The sequence below is a fragment of the Coregonus lavaretus genome (assembly GCF_964263955.1).
Source record: "Coregonus lavaretus genome assembly, chromosome: 12".
NCBI lineage: Eukaryota > Metazoa > Chordata > Actinopteri > Salmoniformes > Salmonidae > Coregonus > Coregonus lavaretus.
In genome coordinates, this window is record NC_139999.1 from 1,994,244 (window position 1) to 2,020,650 (window position 26,407).

At 47.5% G+C, this 26,407-nt stretch overlaps 1 protein-coding gene across 1 annotated transcript in view; it reads right to left on the reverse strand.

Annotated features, from left to right (window-relative positions):
- The window catches only part of stab1 (stabilin 1), a 169,129-nt gene extending 143,731 nt beyond the window's left edge, over window positions 1-25,398 (reverse strand). Inside the window, exons 1-7 of the mRNA XM_084172495.1 lie at window positions 25,139-25,398; window positions 21,822-22,092; window positions 21,406-21,491; window positions 20,976-21,045; window positions 14,543-14,638; window positions 11,300-11,410; window positions 5,602-5,792 (exon numbers count right to left, since the gene is read on the reverse strand). Of these exons, the coding sequence (XP_084028621.1) occupies window positions 5,602-5,792; window positions 11,300-11,410; window positions 14,543-14,638; window positions 20,976-21,045; window positions 21,406-21,491; window positions 21,822-22,092; window positions 25,139-25,216 (903 nt within the window). The 5' untranslated portion in view covers window positions 25,217-25,398. The remainder of the gene's footprint in view (window positions 1-5,601; window positions 5,793-11,299; window positions 11,411-14,542; window positions 14,639-20,975; window positions 21,046-21,405; window positions 21,492-21,821; window positions 22,093-25,138) is intronic.
- Between the last annotated feature and the right edge of the window lie 1,009 nt (window positions 25,399-26,407).

The following is a 26,407-nucleotide window of genomic DNA, read 5'->3' on the forward strand; positions in this document are numbered from 1 at the left end:
ACTCACCCTGCTGGTATAGACACAGACTAACCCTGCTGGTATAGACACAGACTAACCCTGCTGGTATAGACACAGACCAACCCTGCTGGTATAGACACAGACCAACCCTGCTGGTATAGACACAGACCAACCCTGCTGGTATAGACACAGACCAACCCTGCTGGTAGAGACACAGACTAACCCTGCTGGTATAGACACAGACTAACCTTGCTGGTATAGACACAGACTAACCCTGCTGGTAGAGACACAGACTCACCCTGCTGGTATAGACACAGACTAACCCTGCTGGTATAGACACAGACCAACCCTGCTGGTAGAGACACAGACTCACCCTGCTGGTATAGACACAGACTAACCCTGCTGGTATAGACACAGACCAACCCTGCTGGTAGAGACACAGACTCACCCTGCTGGTAGAGACACAGACTCACCCTGCTGGTAGAGACACAGACTCACCCTGCTGGTAGAGACACAGACTAACCCTGCTGGTATAGACACAGACTCACCCTGCTGGTATAGACACAGACTAACCTGCTGGTATAGACACAGACTAACCCTGCTGGTATAGACACAGACTAACCCTGCTGGTATAGACACAGACTAACCCTGCTGGTATAGACACAGACTAACCCTGCTGGTATAGACACAGACTCACCCTGCTGGTAGAGACACAGACTCACCCTGCTGGTAGAGACACAGACTAACCCTGCTGGTAGAGACACAGACTAACCCTGCTGGTAGAGACACAGACTAACCCTGCTGGTATAGACACAGACTAACCCTGCTGGTAGAGACACAGACTCACCCTGCTGGTAGAGACACAGACTAACCCTGCTGGTATAGACACAGACTCACCCTGCTGGTATAGACACAGACTAACCTGCTGGTATAGACACAGACTAACCCTGCTGGTATAGACACAGACTAACCCTGCTGGTATAGACACAGACTAACCCTGCTGGTATAGACACAGACTAACCCTGCTGGTATAGACACAGACTCACCCTGCTGGTAGAGACACAGACTCACCCTGCTGGTAGAGACACAGACTAACCCTGCTGGTAGAGACACAGACTAACCCTGCTGGTAGAGACACAGACTAACCCTGCTGGTATAGACACAGACTAACCCTGCTGGTAGAGACACGGACTCACCCTGCTGGTAGAGACACAGACTAACCCTGCTGGTATAGACACAGACTCACCCTGCTGGTAGAGACACAGACTAACCCTGCTGGTATAGACACAGACTAACCCTGCTGGTATAGACACAGACTAACCCTGCTGGTATAGACACAGACTCACCCTGATGGTATAGACACAGACTAACCCTGCTGGTATAGACACAGACTAACCCTGCTGGTAGAGACACAGACTAACCCTGCTGGTATAGACACAGACTAACCCTGCTGGTATAGACACAGACTAACCCTGCTGGTATAGACACAGACTAACCCTGCTGGTATAGACACAGACTAACCCTGCTGGTATAGACACAGACCAACCCTGCTGGTAGAGACACAGACTAACCCTGCTGGTATAGACACAGACTAACCCTGCTGGTATAGAAACAGACTAACCCTGCTGGTATAGACACAGACTAACCCTGCTGGTAGAGACACAGACTAACCCTGCTGGTATAGACACAGACTAACCCTGCTGGTATAGACACAGACTAACCCTGCTGGTATAGACACAGACTAACCCTGCTGGTATAGACACAGACTAACCCTGCTGGTATAGACACAGACCAACCCTGCTGGTATAGACACAGACCAACCCTGCTGGTATAGACACAGACTAACCCTGCTGGTATAGACACAGACTAACCCTGCTGGTATAGACACAGACTAACCCTGCTGGTATAGACACAGACTACCCTGCTGGTATAGACACAGACTAACCCTGCTGGTATAGACACAGACTCACCCTGCTGGTATAGACACAGACTAACCCTGCTGGTAGAGACACAGACTAACCCTGCTGGTATAGACACAGACTAACCCTGCTGGTATAGACACAGACTAACCCTGCTGGTATAGACACAGACTAACCCTGCTGGTATAGACACAGACTAACCCTGCTGGTATAGACACAGACTAACCCTGCTGGTATAGACACAGACTACCCTGCTGGTATAGACACAGACTAACCCTGCTGGTATAGACACAGACTCACCCTGCTGGTATAGACACAGACTAACCCTGCTGGTATAGACACAGACTCACCCTGCTGGTATAGACACAGACTAACCCTGCTGGTATAGACACAGACTCACCCTGCTGGTGTAGATACAGACTAACCCTGCTGGTATAGACACAGACTAACCCTGCTGGTATAGACACAGACTAACCCTGCTGGTGTAGATACAGACTAACCCTGCTGGTATAGACACAGACTAACCCTGCTGGTATAGACACAGACTCACCCTGCTGGTATAGACACAGACTAACCCTGCTGGTATAGACACAGACTCACCCTGCTGGTATAGACACAGACTAACCCTGCTGGTATAGACACAGACTAACCCTGCTGGTATAGACACAGACTAACCCTGCTGGTAGAGACACAGACTAACCCTGCTGGTAGAGACACAGACTAACCCTGCTGGTAGAGACACAGACTAACCCTGCTGGTAGAGACACAGACTAACCCTGCTGGTAGAGACACAGACTAACCCTGCTGGTATAGACACAGACTCACCCTGCTGGTATAGACACAGACTAACCCTGCTGGTATAGACACAGACTAACCCTGCTGGTAGAGACACAGACTAACCCTGCTGGTAGAGACACAGACTAACCCTGCTGGTAGAGACACAGACTCACCCTGCTGGTATAGACACAGACTAACCCTGCTGGTAGAGACACAGACTCACCCTGCTGGTATAGACACAGACTAACCCTGCTGGTATAGACACAGACTAACCCTGCTGGTAGAGACACAGACTCACCCTGCTGGTATAGACACAGACTAACTCTGCTGGTAGAGACACAGACTCACCCTGCTGGTAGAGACACAGACTAACCCTGCTGGTATAGACACAGACTAACCCTGCTGGTAGAGACACAGACTCACCCTGCTGGTAGAGACACAGACTCACCCTGCTGGTATAGACACAGACTAACCCTGCTGGTAGAGACACAGACTAACCCTGCTGGTATAGACACAGACTAACCCTGCTGGTATAGACACAGACTACCCTGCTGGTATAGACACAGACTAACCTGCTGGTAGAGAAACAGACTAACCCTGCTGGTATAGACACAGACTAACCCTGCTGGTAGAGACACAGACTAACCCTGCTGGTATAGACACAGACTAACCCTGCAGGTATAGACAGAGACTAACCCTGCTGGTATAGACACAGACTAACCCTGCTGGTATAGACACAGACTAACCCTGCTGGTATAGACACAGACTAACCATGCTGGTATAGACACAGACTAACCCTGCTGGTATAGACACAGACTCACCCTGCTGGTATAGACACAGACTCACCCTGCTGGTATAGACACAGACTAACCCTGCTGGTATAGACACAGACTAACCCTGCTGGTATAGACACAGACTAACCCTGCTGGTATAGACACAGACTAACCCTGCTGGTATAGACACAGACTAACCCTGCTGGTATAGACACAGACTAACCCTGCTGGTATAGACACAGACTAACCCTGCTGGTATAGACACAGACTAACCCTGCTGGTATAGACACAGACTAACCCTGCTGGTATAGACACAGACTAACCCTGCTGGTATAGAGACAGACTACCCTGCTGGTATAGACACAGACTAACCTGCTGGTGTAGATACAGACTAACCCTGCTGGTATAGACACAGACTAACCCTGCTGGTATAGACACAGACTAACCCTGCTGGTGTAGATACAGACTAACCCTGCTGGTATAGACACAGACTCACCTGCTGGTATAGACACAGACTAACCCTGCTGGTATAGACACAGACTAACCCTGCTGGTATAGACACAGACTAACCCTGCTGGTATAGACACAGACTAACCCTGCTGGTATAGACACAGACTAACCCTGCTGGTATAGACACAGACTAACCCTGCTGGTATAGACACAGACTAACCTGCTGGTATAGACACAGACTCACCCTGCTGGTATAGACACAGACTCACCCTGCTGGTATAGACACAGACTAACCCTGCTGGTATAGACACAGACTCACCCTGCTGGTATAGACACAGACTAACCTGCTGGTATAGACAGAGACTAACCCTGCTGGTATAGACACAGACTAACCCTGGTGGTATAGACACAGACTAACCCTGCTGGTATAGACACAGACTAACCCTGCTGGTATAGACACAGACTAACCCCGCTGGTATAGACACAGACTAACCTGCTGGTATAGACACAGACTAACCCCGCTGGTATAGACACAGACTAACCCTGCTGGTATAGACACAGACTCACCCTGCCAGGGCTGGTATAGACAGACTCACCCTGCCAGGTAGGGTATAGACACAGACTAACCCTGACAGGGCTGGTATAGACACAGACTCACCGTGCCAGGGCTGGTATAGACAGACTCACCCTGCCAGGGCTGGTATAGACACAGACTCACCCTGCCAGGGCTGGTATAGACACAGACTCACCCTGCCAGGGCTGGTATAGACACAGACTAACCCTGCTGGTATAGACACAGACTCACCCTGCCAGGGCTGGTATAGACACAGACTCACCCTGCCAGGGCTGGTATAGACACAGACTCACCCTGCCAGGGCTGGTATAGACAGACTCACCCTGCCAGGGCTGGTATAGACACAGACTCACCCTGCCAGGGCTGGTATAGACACAGACTCACCCTGCCAGGGCTGGTATAGACACAGACTAACCCTGCTGGTATAGACACAGACTCACCCTGCCAGGGCTAGTATAGACACAGACTCACCCTGCCAGGGCTGGTATAGACACAGACTCACCCTGCCAGGGCTGGTGTAGACACAGACTCACCCTGCCAGGGCTGGTATAGACACAGACTCACCCTGACAGGGCTGGTATAGACACAGACTCACCGTGCCAGGGCTGGTATAGACAGACTCACCCTGCCAGGGCTGGTATAGACACAGACTCACCCTGCCAGGGCTGGTATAGACAGACTCACCCTGCCAGGGCTGGTATAGACACAGACTCACCCTGCCAGGGCTGGTATAGACACAGACTCACCCTGCCAGGGCTGGTATAGACACAGACTCACCCTGCCAGGGCTGGTATAGACACAGACTCACCCTGCCAGGGCTGGTATAGACACAGACTCACCCTGCCAGGGCTGGTATAGACACAGACTCACCCTGCCAGGGCTGGTATAGACACAGACTAACCCTGCTGGTATAGACACAGACTAACCCTGCTGGTATAGACACAGACTCACCCTGCCAGGGCTGGTATAGACACAGACTCACCCTGCCAGGGCTGGTATAGACACAGACTCACCCTGCCAGGGCTGGTATAGACACAGACTAACCCTGCTGGTATAGACACAGACTAACCCTGCTGGTATAGACACAGACTCACCCTGCCAGGGCTGGTATAGACACAGACTAACTCTGCTGGTATAGACACAGACTCACCCTGCCAGGGCTGGTGTAGACACAGACGGTGGAGTTGCGAGGACATCCTCCGTTGTCCTTGTCACATGGGTTGATAGGAACACATACCCGGCCATTCCCTTGGTAACCTTCCTTACACTGGCACTTGAACACCCGCCCCCCCAGCCAAGAACAGTGCGCATTCACATCACACTGCTTGGCTGAACAAACACCTGGGAATTAACATGGAATAGTATAGAATGGAATAGAACAGAATAGAACAGAATAGAGCAGAATATAATAATTTGGCTTCAAAGTTTAAGGTGAATAAGTTAAATAGAATACATTGACTTGAATAACAATGAAGAACATAGCTGCAATGTCTTAAATGCCATTCAATGTTATAGTGAAATCACATGCTACTTCATCTACACAACATGCATAGTAAGTTCAGTGTCAACTAGTCCTGTTGGAGTATTCCAGATCAGTACAACTAGTCTGGTTGGAGGATTCCAGATCAGTGGTAACTAGTCTGGTTGGAGGATTCCAGATCAGTGTCAACTAGTCTGGTTGGAGGATTCCAGATCAGTGGTAACTAGTCTGGTTGGAGGATTCCAGATCAGTGTCAACTAGTCTGGTTGGAGGATTCCAGATCAGTGACAACTAGTCTGGTTGGAGGATTCCAGATCAGTACAACTAGTCTGGTTGGAGGATTCCAGATCAGTGACAACTAGTCTGGTTGGAGGATTCCAGATCAGTACAACTAGTCTGGTTGGAGGATTCCAGATCAGTGGTAACTAGTCTGGTTGGAGGATTCCAGATCAGTGGTAACTAGTCTGGTTGGAGGATTCCAGATCAGTACAACTAGTCTGGTTGGAGGATTCCAGATCAGTACAACTAGTCTGGTTGGAGGATTCCAGATCAGTGTCAACTAGTCTGGTTGGAGGATTCCAGATCAGTACAACTAGTCTGGTTGGAGGATTCCAGATCAGTACAACTAGTCTGGTTGGAGGATTCCAGATCAGTGGTAACTAGTCTGGTAGGAGGATTCCAGATCAGTGGTAACTAGTCTGGTTGGAGGATTCCAGATCAGTGGTAACTAGTCTGGTTGGAGGATTCCAGATCAGTGACAACTAGTCTGGTTGGAGGATTCCAGATCAGTGTCAACTAGTCTGGTTGGAGGATTCCAGATCAGTGGTAACTAGTCTGGTTGGAGGATTCCAGATCAGTACAACTAGTCTGGTAGGAGGATTCCAGATCAGTGGTAACTAGTCTGGTTGGAGGATTCCAGATCAGTGTCAACTAGTCTGGTTGGAGGATTCCAGATCAGTACAACTAGTCTGGTTGGAGGATTCCAGATCAGTACAACTAGTCTGGTTGGAGGATTCGAGATCAGTGTCAACTAGTCTGGTTGGAGGATTCCAGATCAGTGGTAACTAGTCTGGTTGGAGGATTCCAGATCAGTGGTAACTAGTCTGGTAAGAGGATTCCAGATCAGTACAACTAGTCTGGTTGGAGGATTCCAGATCAGTACAACTAGTCTGGTAGGAGGATTCCAGATCAGTACAACTAGTCTGGTAGGAGGATTCCAGATCAGTGATAACTAGTCTGGTTGGAGGATTCCAGATCAGTACAACTAGTCTGGTAGGAGGATTCCAGATCAGTGGTAACTAGTCTGGTTGGAGGATTCCAGATCAGTGTCAACTAGTCTGGTTGGAGGATTCCAGATCAGTACAACTAGTCTGGTTGGAGGATTCCAGATCAGTACAACTAGTCTGGTTGGAGGATTCGAGATCAGTGTCAACTAGTCTGGTTGGAGGATTCCAGATCAGTGGTAACTAGTCTGGTTGGAGGATTCCAGATCAGTGGTAACTAGTCTGGTAAGAGGATTCCAGATCAGTACAACTAGTCTGGTTGGAGGATTCCAGATCAGTACAACTAGTCTGGTAGGAGGATTCCAGATCAGTACAACTAGTCTGGTAGGAGGATTCCAGATCAGTGATAACTAGTCTGGTTGGAGGATTCCAGATCAGTACAACTAGTCTGGTTGGAGGATTCCAGATCAGTGGTAACTAGTCTGGTTGGAGGATTCCAGATCAGTACAACTAGTCTGGTTGGAGGATTCCAGATCAGTGGTAACTAGTCTGGTAGGAGGATTCCAGATCAGTGGTAACTAGTCTTGTTGGAGGATTCCAGATCAGTACAACTATTCTGGTTGGAGGATTCCAGATCAGTACAACTAGTCTGGTTGGAGGATTCCAGATCAGTGGTAACTAGTCTGGTTGGAGGATTCCAGATCAGTACAACTAGTCTAGTAGGAGGATTCCAGATCAGTGACAACTAGTCTGGTTGGAGGATTCCAGATCAGTGACAACTAGTCTGGTGGGAGGAATCCAGATCAGTGACAACTAGTCTGGTTGGAGGATTCCAGATCAGTGGTAACTAGTCTGGTTGGAGGATTCCAGATCAGTACAACTAGTCTGGTAGGAGGATTCCAGATCAGTACAACTAGTCTGGTTGGAGGATTCGAGATCAGTGTCAACTAGTATGGTTGGAGGATTCCAGATCAGTGCAACTAGTCTGGTTGGAGGATTCCAGATCAGTACAACTAGTCTGGTAGGAGGATTCCAGATCAGTGGTAACTAGTCTGGTTGGAGGATTCCAGGTCAGTGTCAACTAGTCTGGTTGGAGGATTCCAGATCAGTACAACTAGTCTGGTTGGAGGATTCCAGATCAGTACAACTAGTCTGGTTGGAGGATTCGAGATCAGTGTCAACTAGTCTGGTTGGAGGATTCCAGATCAGTGGTAACTAGTCTGGTTGGAGGATTCCAGATCAGTGGTAACTAGTCTGGTAAGAGGATTCCAGATCAGTACAACTAGTCTGGTTGGAGGATTCCAGATCAGTACAACTAGTCTGGTAGGAGGATTCCAGATCAGTACAACTAGTCTGGTAGGAGGATTCCAGATCAGTGATAACTAGTCTGGTTGGAGGATTCCAGATCAGTACAACTAGTCTGGTTGGAGGATTCCAGATCAGTGGTAACTAGTCTGGTTGGAGGATTCCAGATCAGTACAACTAGTCTGGTTGGAGGATTCCAGATCAGTGGTAACTAGTCTGGTAGGAGGATTCCAGATCAGTGGTAACTAGTCTTGTTGGAGGATTCCAGATCAGTACAACTATTCTGGTTGGAGGATTCCAGATCAGTACAACTAGTCTGGTTGGAGGATTCCAGATCAGTGGTAACTAGTCTGGTTGGAGGATTCCAGATCAGTACAACTAGTCTAGTAGGAGGATTCCAGATCAGTGACAACTAGTCTGGTTGGAGGATTCCAGATCAGTGACAACTAGTCTGGTGGGAGGATTCCAGATCAGTGACAACTAGTCTGGTTGGAGGATTCCAGATCAGTGACAACTAGTCTGGTTGGAGGATTCCAGATCAGTGGTAACTAGTCTGGTTGGAGGATTCCAGATCAGTGTCAACTAGTCTGGTTGGAAGATTCCAGATCAGTGACAACTAGTCTGGTTGGAGGATTCCAGATCAGTGGTAACTAGTCTGGTTGGAGGATTCCAGATCAGTGGTAATTAGTCTGGTTGGAGGATTCCAGATCAGTACAACTAGTCTGGTTGGAGGATTCCAGATCAGTGTCAACTAGTCTGGTTGGAGGATTCCAGATCAGTGGCAACTAGTCTGGTTGGAGGATTCCAGATCAGTACAACTAGTCTGGTTGGAGGATTCCAGATCAGTGTCAACTAGTCTGGTTGGAGGATTCCAGATCAGTGGTAACTAGTCTGGTTGGAGGATTCCAGATCAGTGACAACTAGTCTGGTTGGAGGATTCCAGATCAGTACAACTAGTCTGATTGGAGGATTCCAGATCAGTGACAACTAGTCTGGTTGGAGGATTCCAGATCAGTACAACTAGTCTGGTTGGAGGATTCCAGATCAGTGTCAACTAGTCTGGTTGGAGGATTCCAGATCAGTACAACTAGTCTGGTTGGAGGATTCCAGATCAGTGACAACTAGTCTGGTTGGAGAATTCCAGATCAATACAACTAGTCTGGTTGGAGGATTCCAGATCAGTACAACTAGTCTGGTTGGAGGATTCCAGATCAGTGGTAACTAGTCTGGTTGGAGGATTCCAGATCAGTACAACTAGTCTGGTGGGAGGATTCCAGATCAGTACAACTAGTCTGGTTGGAGGATTCCAGATCAGTGGTAACTAGTCTGGTTGGAGGATTCCAGATCAGTGTCAACTAGTCTGGTTGGAGGATTCCAGATCAGTACAACTAGTCTGGTGGGAGGATTCCAGATCAGTACAACTAGTCTGGTTGGAGGATTCCAGATCAGTACAACTAGTCTGGTTGGAGGATTCCAGATCAGTACAACTAGTCTGGTTGGAGGATTCCAGATCAGTGACAACTAGTCTGGTTGGAGGATTCCAGATCAGTCGTAACTAGTCTGGTTGGAGGATTCCAGATCAGTGGTAACTAGTCTGGTTGGAGGATTCCAGATCAGTGTCAACTAGTCTGGTTGGAGGATTCCAGATCAGTACAACTAGTCTGGTTGGAGGATTCCAGATCAGTGGTAACTAGTCTGGTTGGAGGATTCCAGATCAGTACAACTAGTCTGGTTGGAGGATTCCAGATCAGTACAACTAGTCTGGTTGGAGGATTCCAGATCAGTACAACTAGTCTGGTTGGAGGATTCCAGATCAGTGACAACTAGTCTGGTTGGAGGATTCCAGATCAGTGACAACTAGTCTGGTAGGAGGATTCCAGATCAGTGGTAACTAGTCTGGTTGGAGGATTCCAGATCAGTACAACTAGTCTGGTTGGAGGATTCCAGATCAGTACAACTAGTCTGGTTGGAGGATTCCAGATCAGTACAACTAGTCTGGTTGGAGGATTCCAGATCAGTACAACTAGTCTGGTTGGAGGATTCCAGATCAGTACAACTAGTCTGGTTGGAGGATTCCAGATCAGTACAACTAGTCTGGTTGGAGGATTCCAGATCAGTGGTAACTAGTCTGGTTGGAGGATTCCAGATCAGTGATAACTAGTCTGGTTGGAGGATTCCAGATCAGTGATAACTAGTCTGGTTGGAGGATTCCAGATCAGTACAACTAGTCTGGTTGGAGGATTCCAGATCAGTGACAACTAGTCTGGTTGGAGGATTCCAGATCAGTGACAACTAGTCTGGTTGGAGGATTCCAGATCAGTGACAACTAGTCTGGTTGGAGGATTCCAGATCAGTACAACTAGTCTGGTTGGAGGATTCCAGATCAGTGACAACTAGTCTGGTAGGAGGATTCCAGATCAGTACAACTAGTCTGGTTGGAGATTTCCAGATCAGTGACACCTAGTCTGGTTGGAGGATTCCAGATCAGTGGTAACTAGTCTGGTTGGAGGATTCCAGATCAGTGGTAACTAGTCTGGTTGGAGGATTCCAGATCAGTACAACTAGTCTGGTTGGAGGATTCCAGATCAGTGGTAACTAGTCTGGTTGGAGGATTCCAGATCAGTGGTAACTAGTCTGGTTGGAGGATTCCAGATCAGTGGTAACTAGTCTGGTTGGAGGATTCCAGATCAGTGGTAACTAGTCTGGTTGGAAGATTCCAGACTTCCTGCTTATTTCCTCCTTTTCCGGAAACCCTCAAAGCGGCATGTCTTGGAAACCTAGGAATTTTTGGAAAGTTAGCAGAATTTCGCAACCCTAGTAATATCTATGGTCTCTGTTACCTGAGCAACGGTCTCCAGTCTTGTGAAACCCAGGAAGACATTGACACACAGCATTCTCCACAACCCCTTTACAGTGGGAGTAGGCACTGCAGTTCTTACAGGCAGCAGAGACTGGAGGGAACACAATACACACCATCAGTAAAGACACCAAGCTACTGAAATACCTTTCTGGAATGAGATCACTAAATGAGATCACTAAATGAGAACAAGATGACAATCATCAAACCATTGATTTTATTTTTGAAAGCTTGTCTGTCCAGAACACGGTCAAAGCTGGGTTTCCCTTTAAGGACAAAACTAATGAATTACACATGTGAAATGTTCCAAAATCACATGTTTTTATGTAATCACGTGTGATCTTATTTGAAGTCAATGTGACAACATGTAAAACAACGTGATAACATGAAACTACATATGTGAAAACGTGATCAGGTGTTCCAAAAACATGTGAGGTGTTCCAAAAACACGTTTTAACATGATTTTACATGTGAAATCATGTTTTTTTTTAAACAGTCAATATCAATGGACTATATCTGGTCTGGACCACTAATGGCACCCTATTCCCTATATTGTGCCCTACTTTGACCAGGGCATATAGTACTCTGGTCAAAAGAAGTGCACTATATACAGTGAGGGAAAAAAGTATTTGATCCCTTGCTGATTTTGTACGTTTGCCCACTGACAAAGTTATGATCAGTCTGTAATTTTAATGGTAGGTTTATTTGAACAGTGAGAGACAGAATAACAACAAATCCAGAAAAACGCATGTCAAAAATGTTATAAATTGATTTGCATTTTAAATGAGGGAAATAAGTATTTGACCCCTCTGCAAAACATGACTTAGTACTTGGTGGCAAAACCCTTATTGGCAATCACAGAGGTCAGACGTTACTTGTAGTTGGCCACCAGGTTTGCACACATCTCAGGAGGGATTTTGTCCCACTCCTCTTTGCAGATCTTCTCCAAGTCATTAAGGTTTCAAGGCTGACGTTTGGCAACTCGAACCTTCAGCTCCCTCCACAGATTTTCTATGGGATTAAGGTCTGGAGACTGGCTAGGCACTCCAGGACCTTAATGTGCTTATTCTTGAGCCACTCCTTTGTTGCCTTGGCCGTGTGTTTTGGGTCATTGTCATGCTGGAATACCCATCCACGACCCATTTTCAATGCCCTGGCTGAGGGAAGGAGGTTCTCACCCAAGATTTGACGGTACATGGCCCCATCCATCGTCCCTTTGATGCGGTGAAGTTGTCCTGTCCTCTTGGCAGAAAAACACCCCCAAAGCATAATGTTTCCACCTCCATGTTTGATTTTTTATTTTATTTAGTAGACGCTCTTCCAGAGCAACTTACAGTTGTATACATTATTTATTTTAAATTTTCATACTGGCCCCCCGTGGGAATCAAACCCACAACACTGGCGTTGCAAACACCATGCTCTACCAACTGAGCTACATCCCTGCCAGCCATTCCCTCCCCTACCCTGGACCAATTGTGCGCCGCCCCATGGGTCTCCCGGTCGCAGCCGGCTACAACAGAGCCTGGATACAAACCAGGATCTCTAGTGGCACAGCTAGCACTGCGATGCAGTGCCTTAGACCACTGCGCCACTTGGGAGGCCATGGTGGGGATGGTGTTCTTGGGGTCATAGGCAGCATTCCTCCTCCTCCAAACACGAGTTGATGCCAAAGAGCTGACCACAACACTTTCACCCAGTTCTCCTCTGAATCATTCAGATGTTCATTGGCAAACTTCATACGGGTCTGTATATGTGCTTTCTTGAGCAGAGGGACTTTGCGGGCGCTGCAGGATTTCAGTCCTTCATGGCGTAGTGTGTTGCCAATTGTTTTCTTGGTGACTATGGTCCCAGCTGCCTTGAGATCATTGACAAGATCCTCCCGTGTAGTTCTGGGCTGATTCCTCACCGTTCTCATGATCATTGCAACTCCACGAGGTGAGATCTTGCATGGAGCCCCAGGCCGAGGGAGATTGACAGGTCTTTTGTGTTTCTTCCATTTGCGAATAATCGCACCAACTGTTGTCACCTTCTCACCAAGCTGCTTGGCGATGGTCTTGTAGCCCATTCCAGCCTTGTGTAGGTCTACAATTTAATCCCTGACATCCTTGGAGAGCTCTTTGGTCTTGGCCATGGTGGAGAGTTTGGAATCTGATTGATTGATTGCTTCTGTGGACAGGTGTCTTTTATACAGGTAACAAGCTGAGATTAGGAGCACTCCCTTTAAGAGTGTGCTCCTAATCTCAGCTCGTTACCTGTATAAAAGACACATGGGAGCCAGAAATCTTTCTGATTGAGAGGGGGTCAAATACTTATTTCCCTCATTAAAATGCAAATCAATTTGTAACATTTTTGACATTTGTTTTTCTGGATTTTGTTGTTGTTATTCTGTCTCTCACTGTTCAAATAAACCTACCATTAAAATTATAGACTGATCATTTCTTTGTCAGTGGGCAAACGTACAAAATCAGCAGGGGAGGCAGGTAGCTTAGTGGTTAAGAGCGTTGTGCCAGTAACCGAAAGGTTGCTGGTTCTAATCCCCAAGCCGACTAGGTGAAAAATCTGTCGATGTGCCCTTAAGCAAGGCACTTAACCCTAATTGCTCCTGTAAGTCACTCTGGATAAGAGCGTCTGCTAAATGTAAAAATGGAATCAAATACTTTTTTACCCTAACCTATAACCCCTGACCCTAACTCTCCTAACCTATAACCCCTGACCCCTGACCCTAACTCTCCTAACCTATAACCCCTGACCCTAACTCTCCTAACCTATAACCCCTGACCCTAACCTATAACCCCTGACCCTAACTCTCCTAACCTATAACCCCTGACCCTAACTCTCCTAACCTATAACCCCTGACCCTAACTCTCCTAACCAATAACCCCTGACCCTAACTCTCCTAACCTATAGCCCCTGACCCTAACCTATAACCCCTGACCCTAACTCTCCTAACCTATAACCCCTGACCCCTGACCTTAACTCTCCTAACCCTGACCCTAACTCTCCTAACCTATAACCCCTGACCCTAACTCTCCTAACCTATAACCCCTGACCTTAACTCTCCTAACCTATAACCCCTGACCCTAACCTATAACCCCTGACCCTAACTCTCCTAACCTATAACCCCTGACCCCTGATCTTAACTCTCCTAACCCCTGACCCTAACTCTCCTAACCTATAGCCTGTAGGGGATAGGGTGCCATTCTGGTGTAAAGGAGGAGGGGGTTACCTTGGTCACACCTGGGTCCAGTGTATGGAGGCTGGCAGTAGCACTCTCCATTTCCATCAGGACCGTTGTTACACTCTCCATTCACACAGTCACACTCTGGACAACACACCAAAACAACAATGACAACGTTAGCTGACAAGTTAGAATATTCCTGGTGGAGAGAGAAAGAGAGAGAAATGGGGGGAAAGGAGAGATATAGCAGGGAGAGAAAGATAGGGAGAGAGATAGGGAGAGAGATGGGGGGAGAGAGAGAGAGAGAGAGAGAGAGAGAGAGAGAGAGAGAGAGAGAGAGACTACGCTCAAGTTCCCCCAATACTCGCCTCTAAGGGTGAGAGAGCTGTATACTGTTGACAGAAAAGCAGTATTTGGACTTTTCCCACATCCCACCATTGACTCAGAGACTCATACTCCTCTCTTCGCTGCCCCACCTTTCCCAAAAAGTCTGGAAACCTGAGCAAAAAGTGGCATCTTGTAAGAGCTTTACATTAAACTTCCAATAGGATCCCTGCTGAGGTCCTGGTGAAATAGACAGCCGAGCCATGGTTATGTGGTGATCCGAAAAACCCACCGGGAGAATGGTAGCGCCCAACAGCCTATTGCTCTGATTCCTGGACATGTAAAACCGATTGAGCCGGGCTGCACTCACCGTAGCCCCAAAAACCTTCACTCATGTATAATGTCTCGTCAAACTGATTAATAATAATAATAATAATAATATGCCATTTAGCAGACGCTTTTATCCAAAGCGACTTACAGTCATGCGTGCATACATTTTTTTTTTTGTGTATGGGTGGTCCCGGGGATCGAACCCACTACCTTGGCGTTATAAGCGCCGTGCTGTACCAGCTGAGCTACAGAGGACCACATGATGTCCCTTAACACCACCACTGACCCTGAATGAGGCTCCTCCCCATTTCTGTCTTTTGTCAAATCCATCGTAGAGTTCCAGCCTCATCTACACCACCATCTATAACATAACTAGACCCAGCCTCATCTACACCACCATCTATAGCATGACTAGACCCAGCCTCATCTACACCACCATCTATAGCATTACTAGACCCAGCCTCATCTACACCACCATCTATAGCATTAGACCCAGCCTCATCTACACCACCATCTATAGCATTAGACCCAGCCTCATCTACACCACCATCTATAACATAACTAGACCCAGCCTCATCTACACCACCATCTATAACATAACTAGACCCAGCCTCATCTACACCACCATCTATAGCATGACTAGACCCAGCCTCATCTACACCACCATCTATAACATAACTAGACCCAGCCTCATCTACACCACCATCTATAGCATGACTAGGCCCAGCCTCATCTACACCACCATCTATAGCATGACTAGACCCAGCCTCATCTACACCACCATCTATAGCATGACTAGACCCAGCCTCATCTACACCACCATCTATAGCATGACTAGGCCCAGCCTCATCTACACCACCATCTATAGCATTAGACCCAGCCTCATCTACACCACCATCTATAGCATGACTAGACCCAGCCTCATCTACACCACCATCTATAGCATTAGACCCAGCCTCATCTACACCACCATCTATAACATAACTAGACCCAGCCTCATCTACACCACCATCTATAACATAACTAGACCCAGCCTCATCTACACCACCATCTATAGCATGACTAGGCCCAGCCTCATCTACACCACCATCTATAGCATGACTAGACCCAGCCTCATCTACACCACCATCTATAGCATGACTAGGCCCAGCCTCATCTACACCACCATCTATAGCATTAGACCCAGCCTCATCTACACCACCATCTATAGCATGACTAGACCCAGCCTCATCTACACCACCATCTATAGCATGACTAGACCCAGCCTCATCTACACCACCATCTATAGCATGACTAGACCCAGCCTCATCTACACCACCATCTATAGCATGACTAGACCCAGCCTCATCTACACCACCATCTATAGCATGACTAGACCCAGCCTCATCTACACCACCATCTATAGCATGACTAGACCCAGTCTCATCTACACCACCATCTATAACATGACTAGACCCAGCCTCATCTACACCACCATCTATAGCATTAGACCCAGCCTCATCTACACCACCATCTATAGCATGACTAGACCCAGCCTCATCTACACCACCATCTATAGCATGACTAGACCCAGCCTCATCTACACCACCATCTATAGCATGACTAGGCCCAGCCTCATCTACACCACCATCTATAGCATGACTAGACCCAGCCTCATCTACACCACCATCTATACCATGACTAGACCCAGCCTCATCTACACCACCATCTATAGCATGACTAGACCCAGCCTCATCTACACCACCATCTATAGCATGACTAGACCCAGCCTCATCTACACCACCATCTATAGCATGACTAGACCCAGCCTCATCTACACCACCATCTATAGCATGACTAGACCCAGCCTCATCTACACCACCATCTATAGCATGACTAGGCCCAGCCCCATCTACACCACCATCTATAGCATGACTAGACCCAGCCTCATCTACACCACCATCTATAGCATGACTAGACCCAGTCTCATCTACACCACCATCTAGCATTAGACCAAGGCTCATCTACACCACCATCTATAGCATGACTAGACCCAGCCTCAGCTACACCACCATCTATAGCATGACTAGACCCAGCCTCATCTACACCACCATCTATTGCATTAGACCCAGCCTCATCTACACCACCATCTATAACATGACTAGACCCAGCCTCATCTACATCACCATCTATAGCATTAGACCCAGCCTCATCTACACCACCATCTATAGCATGACTAGACCCAGCCTCATCTACACCACCATCTATAGCATGACCCAGCCTCATCTACACCACCATCTATAGCATGACTAGACCCAGCCTCATCTACACTCCCATCTATAACATGACTAGACCCAGCCTCATCTACACCACCATCTATAGCATTAGACCCAGCCTCATCTACACCACCATCTATAGCATGACTAGAGCCAGCCTCATCTACACCACCATCTATAGCATGACTAGGCCCAGCCTCATCTACACCACCATCTATAGCATTAGACCAAGCCTCATCTACACCACCATCTATAGCATGACTAGACCCAGCCTCAGCTACACCACCATCTATAGCATGACCCAGCCTCATCTACACCACCATCTATAGCATTAGACCCAGCCTCATCTACACCACCATCTATAGCATGACTAGACCCAGCCTCATCTACACCACCATCTATAGCATGACTAGACCCAGCCTCATCTACACCACCATCTATAGCATTAGACCCAGCCTCATCTACACCACCATCTATAGCATGACTAGACCCAGCCTCAGCTACACCACCATCTATAGCATGACCCAGCCTCATCTACACCACCATCTATAGCATTAGACCCAGCCTCATCTACACCACCATCTATAGCATTAGACCCAGCCTCATCTACACCACCATCTATAGCATTAGACCCAGCCTCATCTACACCACCATCTATAGCATTAGACCCAGCCTCATCTACACCACCATCTATAGCATGACTAGACCCAGCCTCATCTACACCACCATCTATAGCATTAGACCCAGCCTCATCTACACCACCATCTATAGCATGACTAGACCCAGTCTCATCTACACCACCATCTATAGCATGACTAGACCCAGCCTCATCTACACCACCATCTATAACATAACTAGACCCAGCCTCATCTACACCACCATCTATAGCATGACTAGACCCAGTCTCATCTACACCACCATCTATAGCATGACTAGACCCAGCCTCATCTACACCACCATCTATAACATAACTAGACCCAGCCTCATCTACACCACCATCTATAGCATGACTAGACCCAGTCTCATCTACACCACCATCTATAGCATGACTAGACCCAGTCTCATCTACACCACCATCTATAGCATGACTAGACCCAGCCTCATCTACACCACCATCTATAGCATGACTAGACCCAGTCTCATCTACACCACCATCTATAGCATGACTAGACCCAGCCTCATCTACACCACCATCTATAGCATGACTAGACCCAGCCTCATCTACACCACCATCTATAGCATTAGACCCAGCCTCATCTACACCACCATCTATAGCATGACTAGACCCAGCCTCATCTACACCACCATCTATAGCATGACTAGACCCAGCCTCATCTACACCACCATCTATAGCATGACTAGACCCAGCCTCATCTACACCACCATCTATAGCATGACTAGACCCAGCCTCATCTACACCACCATCTATAGCATGACTAGACCCAGCCTCATCTACACCACCATCTATAGCATGACTAGACCCAGCCTCATCTACACCACCATCTATAGCATGACTAGACCCAGCCTCATCTACACCACCATCTATAACATGACTAGACCCAGCCTCATCTACATCACCATCTATAGCATTAGACCCAGCCTCATCTACACCACCATCTATAGCATGACTAGACCCAGCCTCATCTACACCACCATCTATAGCATGACCCAGCCTCATCTACACCACCATCTATAGCATGACTAGACCCAGCCTCATCTACACTCCCATCTATAACATGACTAGACCCAGCCTCATCTACACCACCATCTATAGCATTAGACCCAGCCTCATCTACACCACCATCTATAGCATGACTAGAGCCAGCCTCATCTACACCACCATCTATAGCATGACTAGGCCCAGCCTCATCTACACCACCATCTATAGCATTAGACCAAGCCTCATCTACACCACCATCTATAGCATGACTAGACCCAGCCTCAGCTACACCACCATCTATAGCATGACCCAGCCTCATCTACACCACCATCTATAGCATTAGACCCAGCCTCATCTACACCACCATCTATAGCATGACTAGACCCAGCCTCATCTACACCACCATCTATAGCATGACTAGACCCAGCCTCATCTACACCACCATCTATAGCATTAGACCCAGCCTCATCTACACCACCATCTATAGCATGACTAGACCCAGCCTCAGCTACACCACCATCTATAGCATGACCCAGCCTCATCTACACCACCATCTATAGCATTAGACCCAGCCTCATCTACACCACCATCTATAGCATTAGACCCAGCCTCATCTACACCACCATCTATAGCATTAGACCCAGCCTCATCTACACCACCATCTATAGCATTAGACCCAGCCTCATCTACACCACCATCTATAGCATGACTAGACCCAGCCTCATCTACACCACCATCTATAGCATTAGACCCAGCCTCATCTACACCACCATCTATAGCATGACTAGACCCAGTCTCATCTACACCACCATCTATAGCATGACTAGACCCAGCCTCATCTACACCACCATCTATAACATAACTAGACCCAGCCTCATCTACACCACCATCTATAGCATGACTAGACCCAGTCTCATCTACACCACCATCTATAGCATGACTAGACCCAGCCTCATCTACACCACCATCTATAACATAACTAGACCCAGCCTCATCTACACCACCATCTATAGCATGACTAGACCCAGTCTCATCTACACCACCATCTATAGCATGACTAGACCCAGTCTCATCTACACCACCATCTATAGCATGACTAGACCCAGCCTCATCTACACCACCATCTATAGCATGACTAGACCCAGTCTCATCTACACCACCATCTATAGCATGACTAGACCCAGCCTCATCTACACCACCATCTATAGCATGACTAGACCCAGCCTCATCTACACCACCATCTATAGCATTAGACCCAGCCTCATCTACACCACCATCTATAGCATGACTAGACCCAGCCTCATCTACACCACCATCTATAGCATGACTAGACCCAGCCTCATCTACACCACCATCTATAGCATGACTAGACCCAGCCTCATCTACACCACCATCTATAGCATGACTAGACCCAGCCTCATCTACACCACCATCTATAGCATGACTAGACCCAGCCTCACCTACACCATCATCTATAGCATGACTAGACCCAGCCTCTCTACACCATCATCTATAGCATGACTAGACCCAGCCTCATCTACACCACCATCTATAGCATTAGACCCAGCCTCATCTACACCACCATCTATAGCATGACTAGACCCAGCCTCATCTACACCACCATCTATAGCATTAGACCCAGCCTCATCTACACCACCATCTATAGCATGACTAGACCCAGCCTCATCTACACCACCATCTATAGCATGACTAGACCCAGCCTCTGCTGCCTGCGTCTCATGCCCCCTTCACGTTGACCTGAGAGAGAGAGAGAGGAGAGAGAGAGAGAGAGAGAGAGAGAGAGAGAGAGAGAGAGAGAGAGAGAGAGAGAGAGAGAGAGAGAGAGAGAGAGAGAGAGAGAGAGAGAGAGAGAGAGAGAGAGAGAGAGACAGAGACAGAGACAGAGACGTACCTGATTTACAGTTGTCTCCGTATGAATTCTTGTTGGAACACTGCTGGCAGACAAAGCCCGTGTATCCCTCCTGACCAAGGCAACACAGTGAAACACACAGAGGCTGAGTCTTGATTCTCCACCCTTCTCCCGAAGTGTGCACTCGCACACTTTCTTGCATAGATTTGACAATGGTACACACTTCTGGAAAATGGTGGACAATTGGGAAGTAGCCAGAGAGCGGGGGGGGGGAAAGCACAACATCTAAATTCAAGATTGTACTCAACATTATACACACAGTATACATTTGAGATTACACCCTGGAAATGTATACTTTACAGAGAAATCAGACATAACACTGTATCTGCCTCCCAATTCCCACAGGGCTCTGCACTACATAGGGAGTAGGGAGCCAGAAGAGTGTTAAACATGTTTAAAGTCCAGTTCTCACATTACAGACACAGGTCCCATTCCCTGATATTCCATCCATGCAGGTCCCGTGCCAGTTACAGGTCCTCCCATTCCAGCTGGGACAGGCTGCAGAAACACATATATCAGCGAATTAACATGAAACAGACTTAGATTTAGATGACTACTACAACCCCATGTTCTCTTTGTGTTTCAGTGGCTGGCACCCATTTATCATGATCTGACCCGACATAACATCATGTAATATAACATAACAGTACATTAGACAACACTACAAAACACCACTACAAAACACCAATACAAAACACCACTACAAAACAACACTACAAAACACCACTACAAAACACCACTACATTCCAACTATCACTTGTCCCATAAAAAAAACGTAATGCGTGAAAATATGTTTTAAAATATCTGCTATTGGGGTAGGGTACTCACACAGACACAGAGGGCCCCAGAACTCTGCGCAGCATTTGGGCACGGTGACGGTCCTCTCACATTGGTGGTTGCAGCCTTCCAACGCCACCTGTTGCCCAGCGATGGTTACTGAGTACCTGCAACCACCTTGGCCAATGTTGGTATCCATGGGCTGGGTGGTGTACTTCTTGAAGCCCCAGGGACACTGCTGAGTCTGGGAGGCAGCACACGACGTACAGGGGGTTGTGGTCTGGTCGGCTCCGGTCTCATCACACCGGTTCATAGAGCTCTGCTGCAACACAGCAACACAGTGATCACTTCATCCCAATGTCTCCAGTGCAATATGGAGATAGATATATTGTCATCTTTTTAAACCCACAGGGCTCTGGTCAAAAGTGGTGCACTATATAGGTATTTACTTTAATTTAGGTAATTACTTCCTGAGTCAATACTTAGTGCATTCGGAAAGTATTCAGACCGCTTGACTTTTTCCACATTTTGTTACATTACAGCCTTATTCTAAAATGTATCATCATTTCTTTACTTATTTACATAAGTATTCAGACCCTTTGATATGAGACTCGAAATTGAGCTCAGGTGCATCCTGTTTCCATTTATCATCCTTGAGATGTTTCTGCAACTTGATTGGAGTCCACTTGGGGTAAATTCAATTGATTGGAGAGGATTTGGAAAGGCACACACCTGTCTATATAAGGTCCCACAGTTGACAGTGCATGTCAGAGCAAAAACCAAGCCATGAAGTGGAAGGAATTGTCCGAAGCGTTCCGAGACAGGATTGTGTCGAGGCACAGATCTGGGGAAGGGTACCAAAACATTTCTGCAGAATTGAAGGTGCCCACAGTGGCCTCCATCATTCTTAAATGGAAGAAGTTTGAAACCACCAAGACTCTTCCTAGAGCTGGCCGCCCGGCCAAACTGAGCAATCGGGGGAGAAGGGTCTGGCTCCTCACACCTGTCCTGTCCTGTCCTGTCCTGTCCTGTAGCATACTGAATAACTACCTGCTGGCTCCACACACCTGTCCTGTCCTGTCCTGTCCTGTCCTGTAGCATACTGAATAACTACCTGCTGGCTCCTCACACCTGTCCTGTCCTGTCCTGTCCTGTCCTGTCCTGTCCTGTCCTGTAGCATACTGAATAACTACCTGCTGGCTCCTCACACCTGTCCTGTCCTGTCCTGTCCTGTCCTGTCCTGTCCTGTCCTGTAGCATACTGAATAACTACCTGCTGGCTCCTCACACCTGTCCTGTCCTGTCCTGTCCTGTCCTGTCCTGTCCTGTCCTGTAGCATACTGAATAACTACCTGCTGGCTCCTCACACCTGTCCTGTCCTGTCCTGTCCTGTCCTGTCCTGTAGCATACTGAATAACTAACTGCTGGTTCCTCACACCTGTCCTGTCCTGTCCTGTCCTGTCCTGTCCTGTAGCATACTGAATAACTACCTGCTGGCTCCACACACCTGTCCTGTCCTGTCCTGTCCTGTCCTGTAGCATACTGAATAACTAACTGCTGGTTCCTCACACCTGTCCTGTCCTGTCCTGTCCTGTCCTGTCCTGTCCTGTCCTGTCCTGTAGCATACTGAATAACTACCTGCTGGCTCCACACACCTGTCCTGTCCTGTCCTGTCCTGTAGCATACTGAATAACTACCTGCTGGCACCACACACCTGTCCTGTCCTGTCCTGTCCTGTCCTGTAGCATACTGAATAACTACCTGCTGGCTCCACACACCTGTCCTGTCCTGTCCTGTCCTGTCCTGTCCTGTAGCATACTGAATAACTACCTGCTGGCTCCACACACCTGTCCTGTCCTGTCCTGTCCTGTAGCATACTGAATAACTACCTGCTGGCACCACACACCTGTCCTGTCCTGTCCTGTCCTGTCCTGTCCTGTCCTGTAGCATACTGAATAACTACCTGCTGGCTCCTCACACCTGTCCTGTCCTGTCCTGTCCTGTCCTGTCCTGTCCTGTAGCATACTGAATAACTTCAACAATATAGTGATCGTAACGATGACCATCTCTTCAGAACACCAGACACCAGGTCTCTCATCAGAACACCAGACACCAGGTCTCTCTTCAGAACACCAGACACCAGGTCTCTCATCAGAACACCAGACACCAGGTCTCTCATCAGAACACCAGACACCAGGTCTCTCATCAGAACACCAGACACCAGGTCTCTCATCAGAACACCAGACACCAGGTCTCTCATCAGAACACCAGACACCAGGTCTCTCATCAGAACACCAGACACCAGGTCTCTCATCAGAACACCAGACACCAGGTCTCTCATCAGAACACCAGACACCAGGTCTCTCATCAGAACACCAGACACCAGGTCTCTCATCAGAACACCAGACACCAGGTCTCTCATCAGAACACCAGACACCAGGTCTCTCATCAGAACACCAGACACCAGGTCTCTCATCAGAACACCAGACACCAGGTCTCTCTTGAAAAACTGATTTGATCTCAATGGTTCCAACTGGATAAATCAAGATTCAATAATAATATAGAAAGATTTAGATGACTACTACAACCATGTTCTCTTTGTGTTTCAGTGGCTGGCACCCATTTATCATGATCTGACCCGACATAACATCATGTAATATAACATAACAGTACATTAGACACCACTACAAAACACCACTACAAAACACCACTACAAAACACCACTACAAAACACCACTACAAAACACCACTACAAAACACCACTACAAAACAACACTAATGACAGACAACACTTGACTAAAACTATTACTCCATCGATTCTGTTACACTATGTCCACGCCCCAGAAGGTAACCCTTTATCCTACATACTACAGGGCTCTGGTCAAAAGGCTAAAGGGTGCCATCTAAGACACAATCTATGTTAAGATTGTCCTTGATCTCAAACCATGTCTTCAACTTAAAGCTTTCAAAGACTTCTGCTAATTTTTGTTCTCATTGATCTGACCACACTTTTGTTTGTTTTCTGTGTTCTATGGCGTGTTGTCTGTGTTCTACGGTGTGTTGTCTGTGTTCTACGGCGTGTTGTCTGTGTTCTATGGTGTGTTGTCTGTGTTCTACGGTGTGTTGTCTGTGTTCTACAGTGTGTTGTCTTTGTTCTACGGTGTGTTGTCTGTGTTCTACGGTGTGTTGTCTGTGTTCTACGGTGTGTTGTCTGTGTTCTACGGTGTGTTGTCTGTGTTCTACGGTGTGTTGTCTGTGAAATCTATTATTGTATGCTTTACAGTGTTGTGTAACACCTTGAGAAATGCACTTTACAAATAAAATGTATTATTATTATTATAAACTACATGACAGAAAACAATGTCTTACTGCCTGTTGTAAACTACACGTCACCATGGTTCCCAGTGACAGCAGCAGCATCAGCGTGGTGGGTCCTGTTGACTGCATGATGTTGTCCAGTACTCCTCAGTCACACATCCAAAACAATGGGTCAATGCAGAGTAGCGCTAGGCAGGGGACACTTCCCAGGTCTAACCACATATGTGCCTCTCTCCACCGGAGACCGCGGTTCAATCCCTGTGTTGTTCCTTCCAACTGTTTCTCCCGCCTGCCTTCTGCGTCTTTCTCCCCTGTCGCTTCACAACTGTCTCAATAAAGTACCAAATAATTGTAAGAAGTAGTGGAATTCAACTGTTCTTGGCACCTCCTTCTCCTCCTCCTCCAGAACTCGGCCCTCGGAGCCCTTATCTCTGAGATTTCAGAGAGAAGAAACTCCCCAAATACCTTCCTCAATTCTGCTTCCTGATCGACTGCCTGCCTGCCTGCCTGCCAGTATGAGTTACAGACTGCAGACTACTCCAGTCAAGTTCAATGTGCCTGATGGTGAGGCAGAATGAGGTAGCTAGTCAAACTAGAACCAACCACCCACCAGTTTTAGAGAGAGGAAGAAGAAGATATGAGAAGATTAGTGTATTGTCCAACGTACACGGATGTCCAATGGAAACTTCCGCTTTATTCCAAACGGAGGGAAGAGGATTCGATAGAGTAGTTTCAGTAGAGAGAGGGGTTTCAGTAGAGAGAGGGGTTTCAGTAGAGAGAGGGGTTTCAGTAGAGAGAGGGGTTTCAGTAGAGAGAGGGGTTTCAGTAGAGAGAGGGGTTTCAGTAGAGAGAGGGGTTTCAGTAGAGAGAGGGGTTTCAGTAGAGAGAGGGGTTTCAGTAGTTTCAGTAGAGAGAGGGGTTTCAGTAGAGAGAGGGGTTTCAGTAGAGAGAGGGGTTTCAGTTGAGAGAGGGGTTTCAGTAGTTTCAGTAGAGAGAGGGGTTTCAGTAGAGAGAGGGGTTTCAGTAGAGAGAGGGGTTTCAGTAGTTTCAGTAGAGAGAGGGGTTTCAGTAGTTTCAGTAGAGAGAGGGGTTTCAGTAGTTTCAGTAAAGAGAGGGGTTTCAGTAGTTTCAGTAAAGAGAGGGGTTTCAGTAGTTTCATTAGAGAGAGGGGTTTCAATAGTTTCAGTAGAGAGAGGGGTTTCAGTAGTTTCAGTAGAGAGAGGGGTTTCAGTAGTTTCAGTAGAGAGAGGGGTTTCAGTAGTTTCAGTAGAGAGAGGGGTTTCAGTAGAGAGAGGGGTTTCAGTAGTTTCAGTTGAGAGA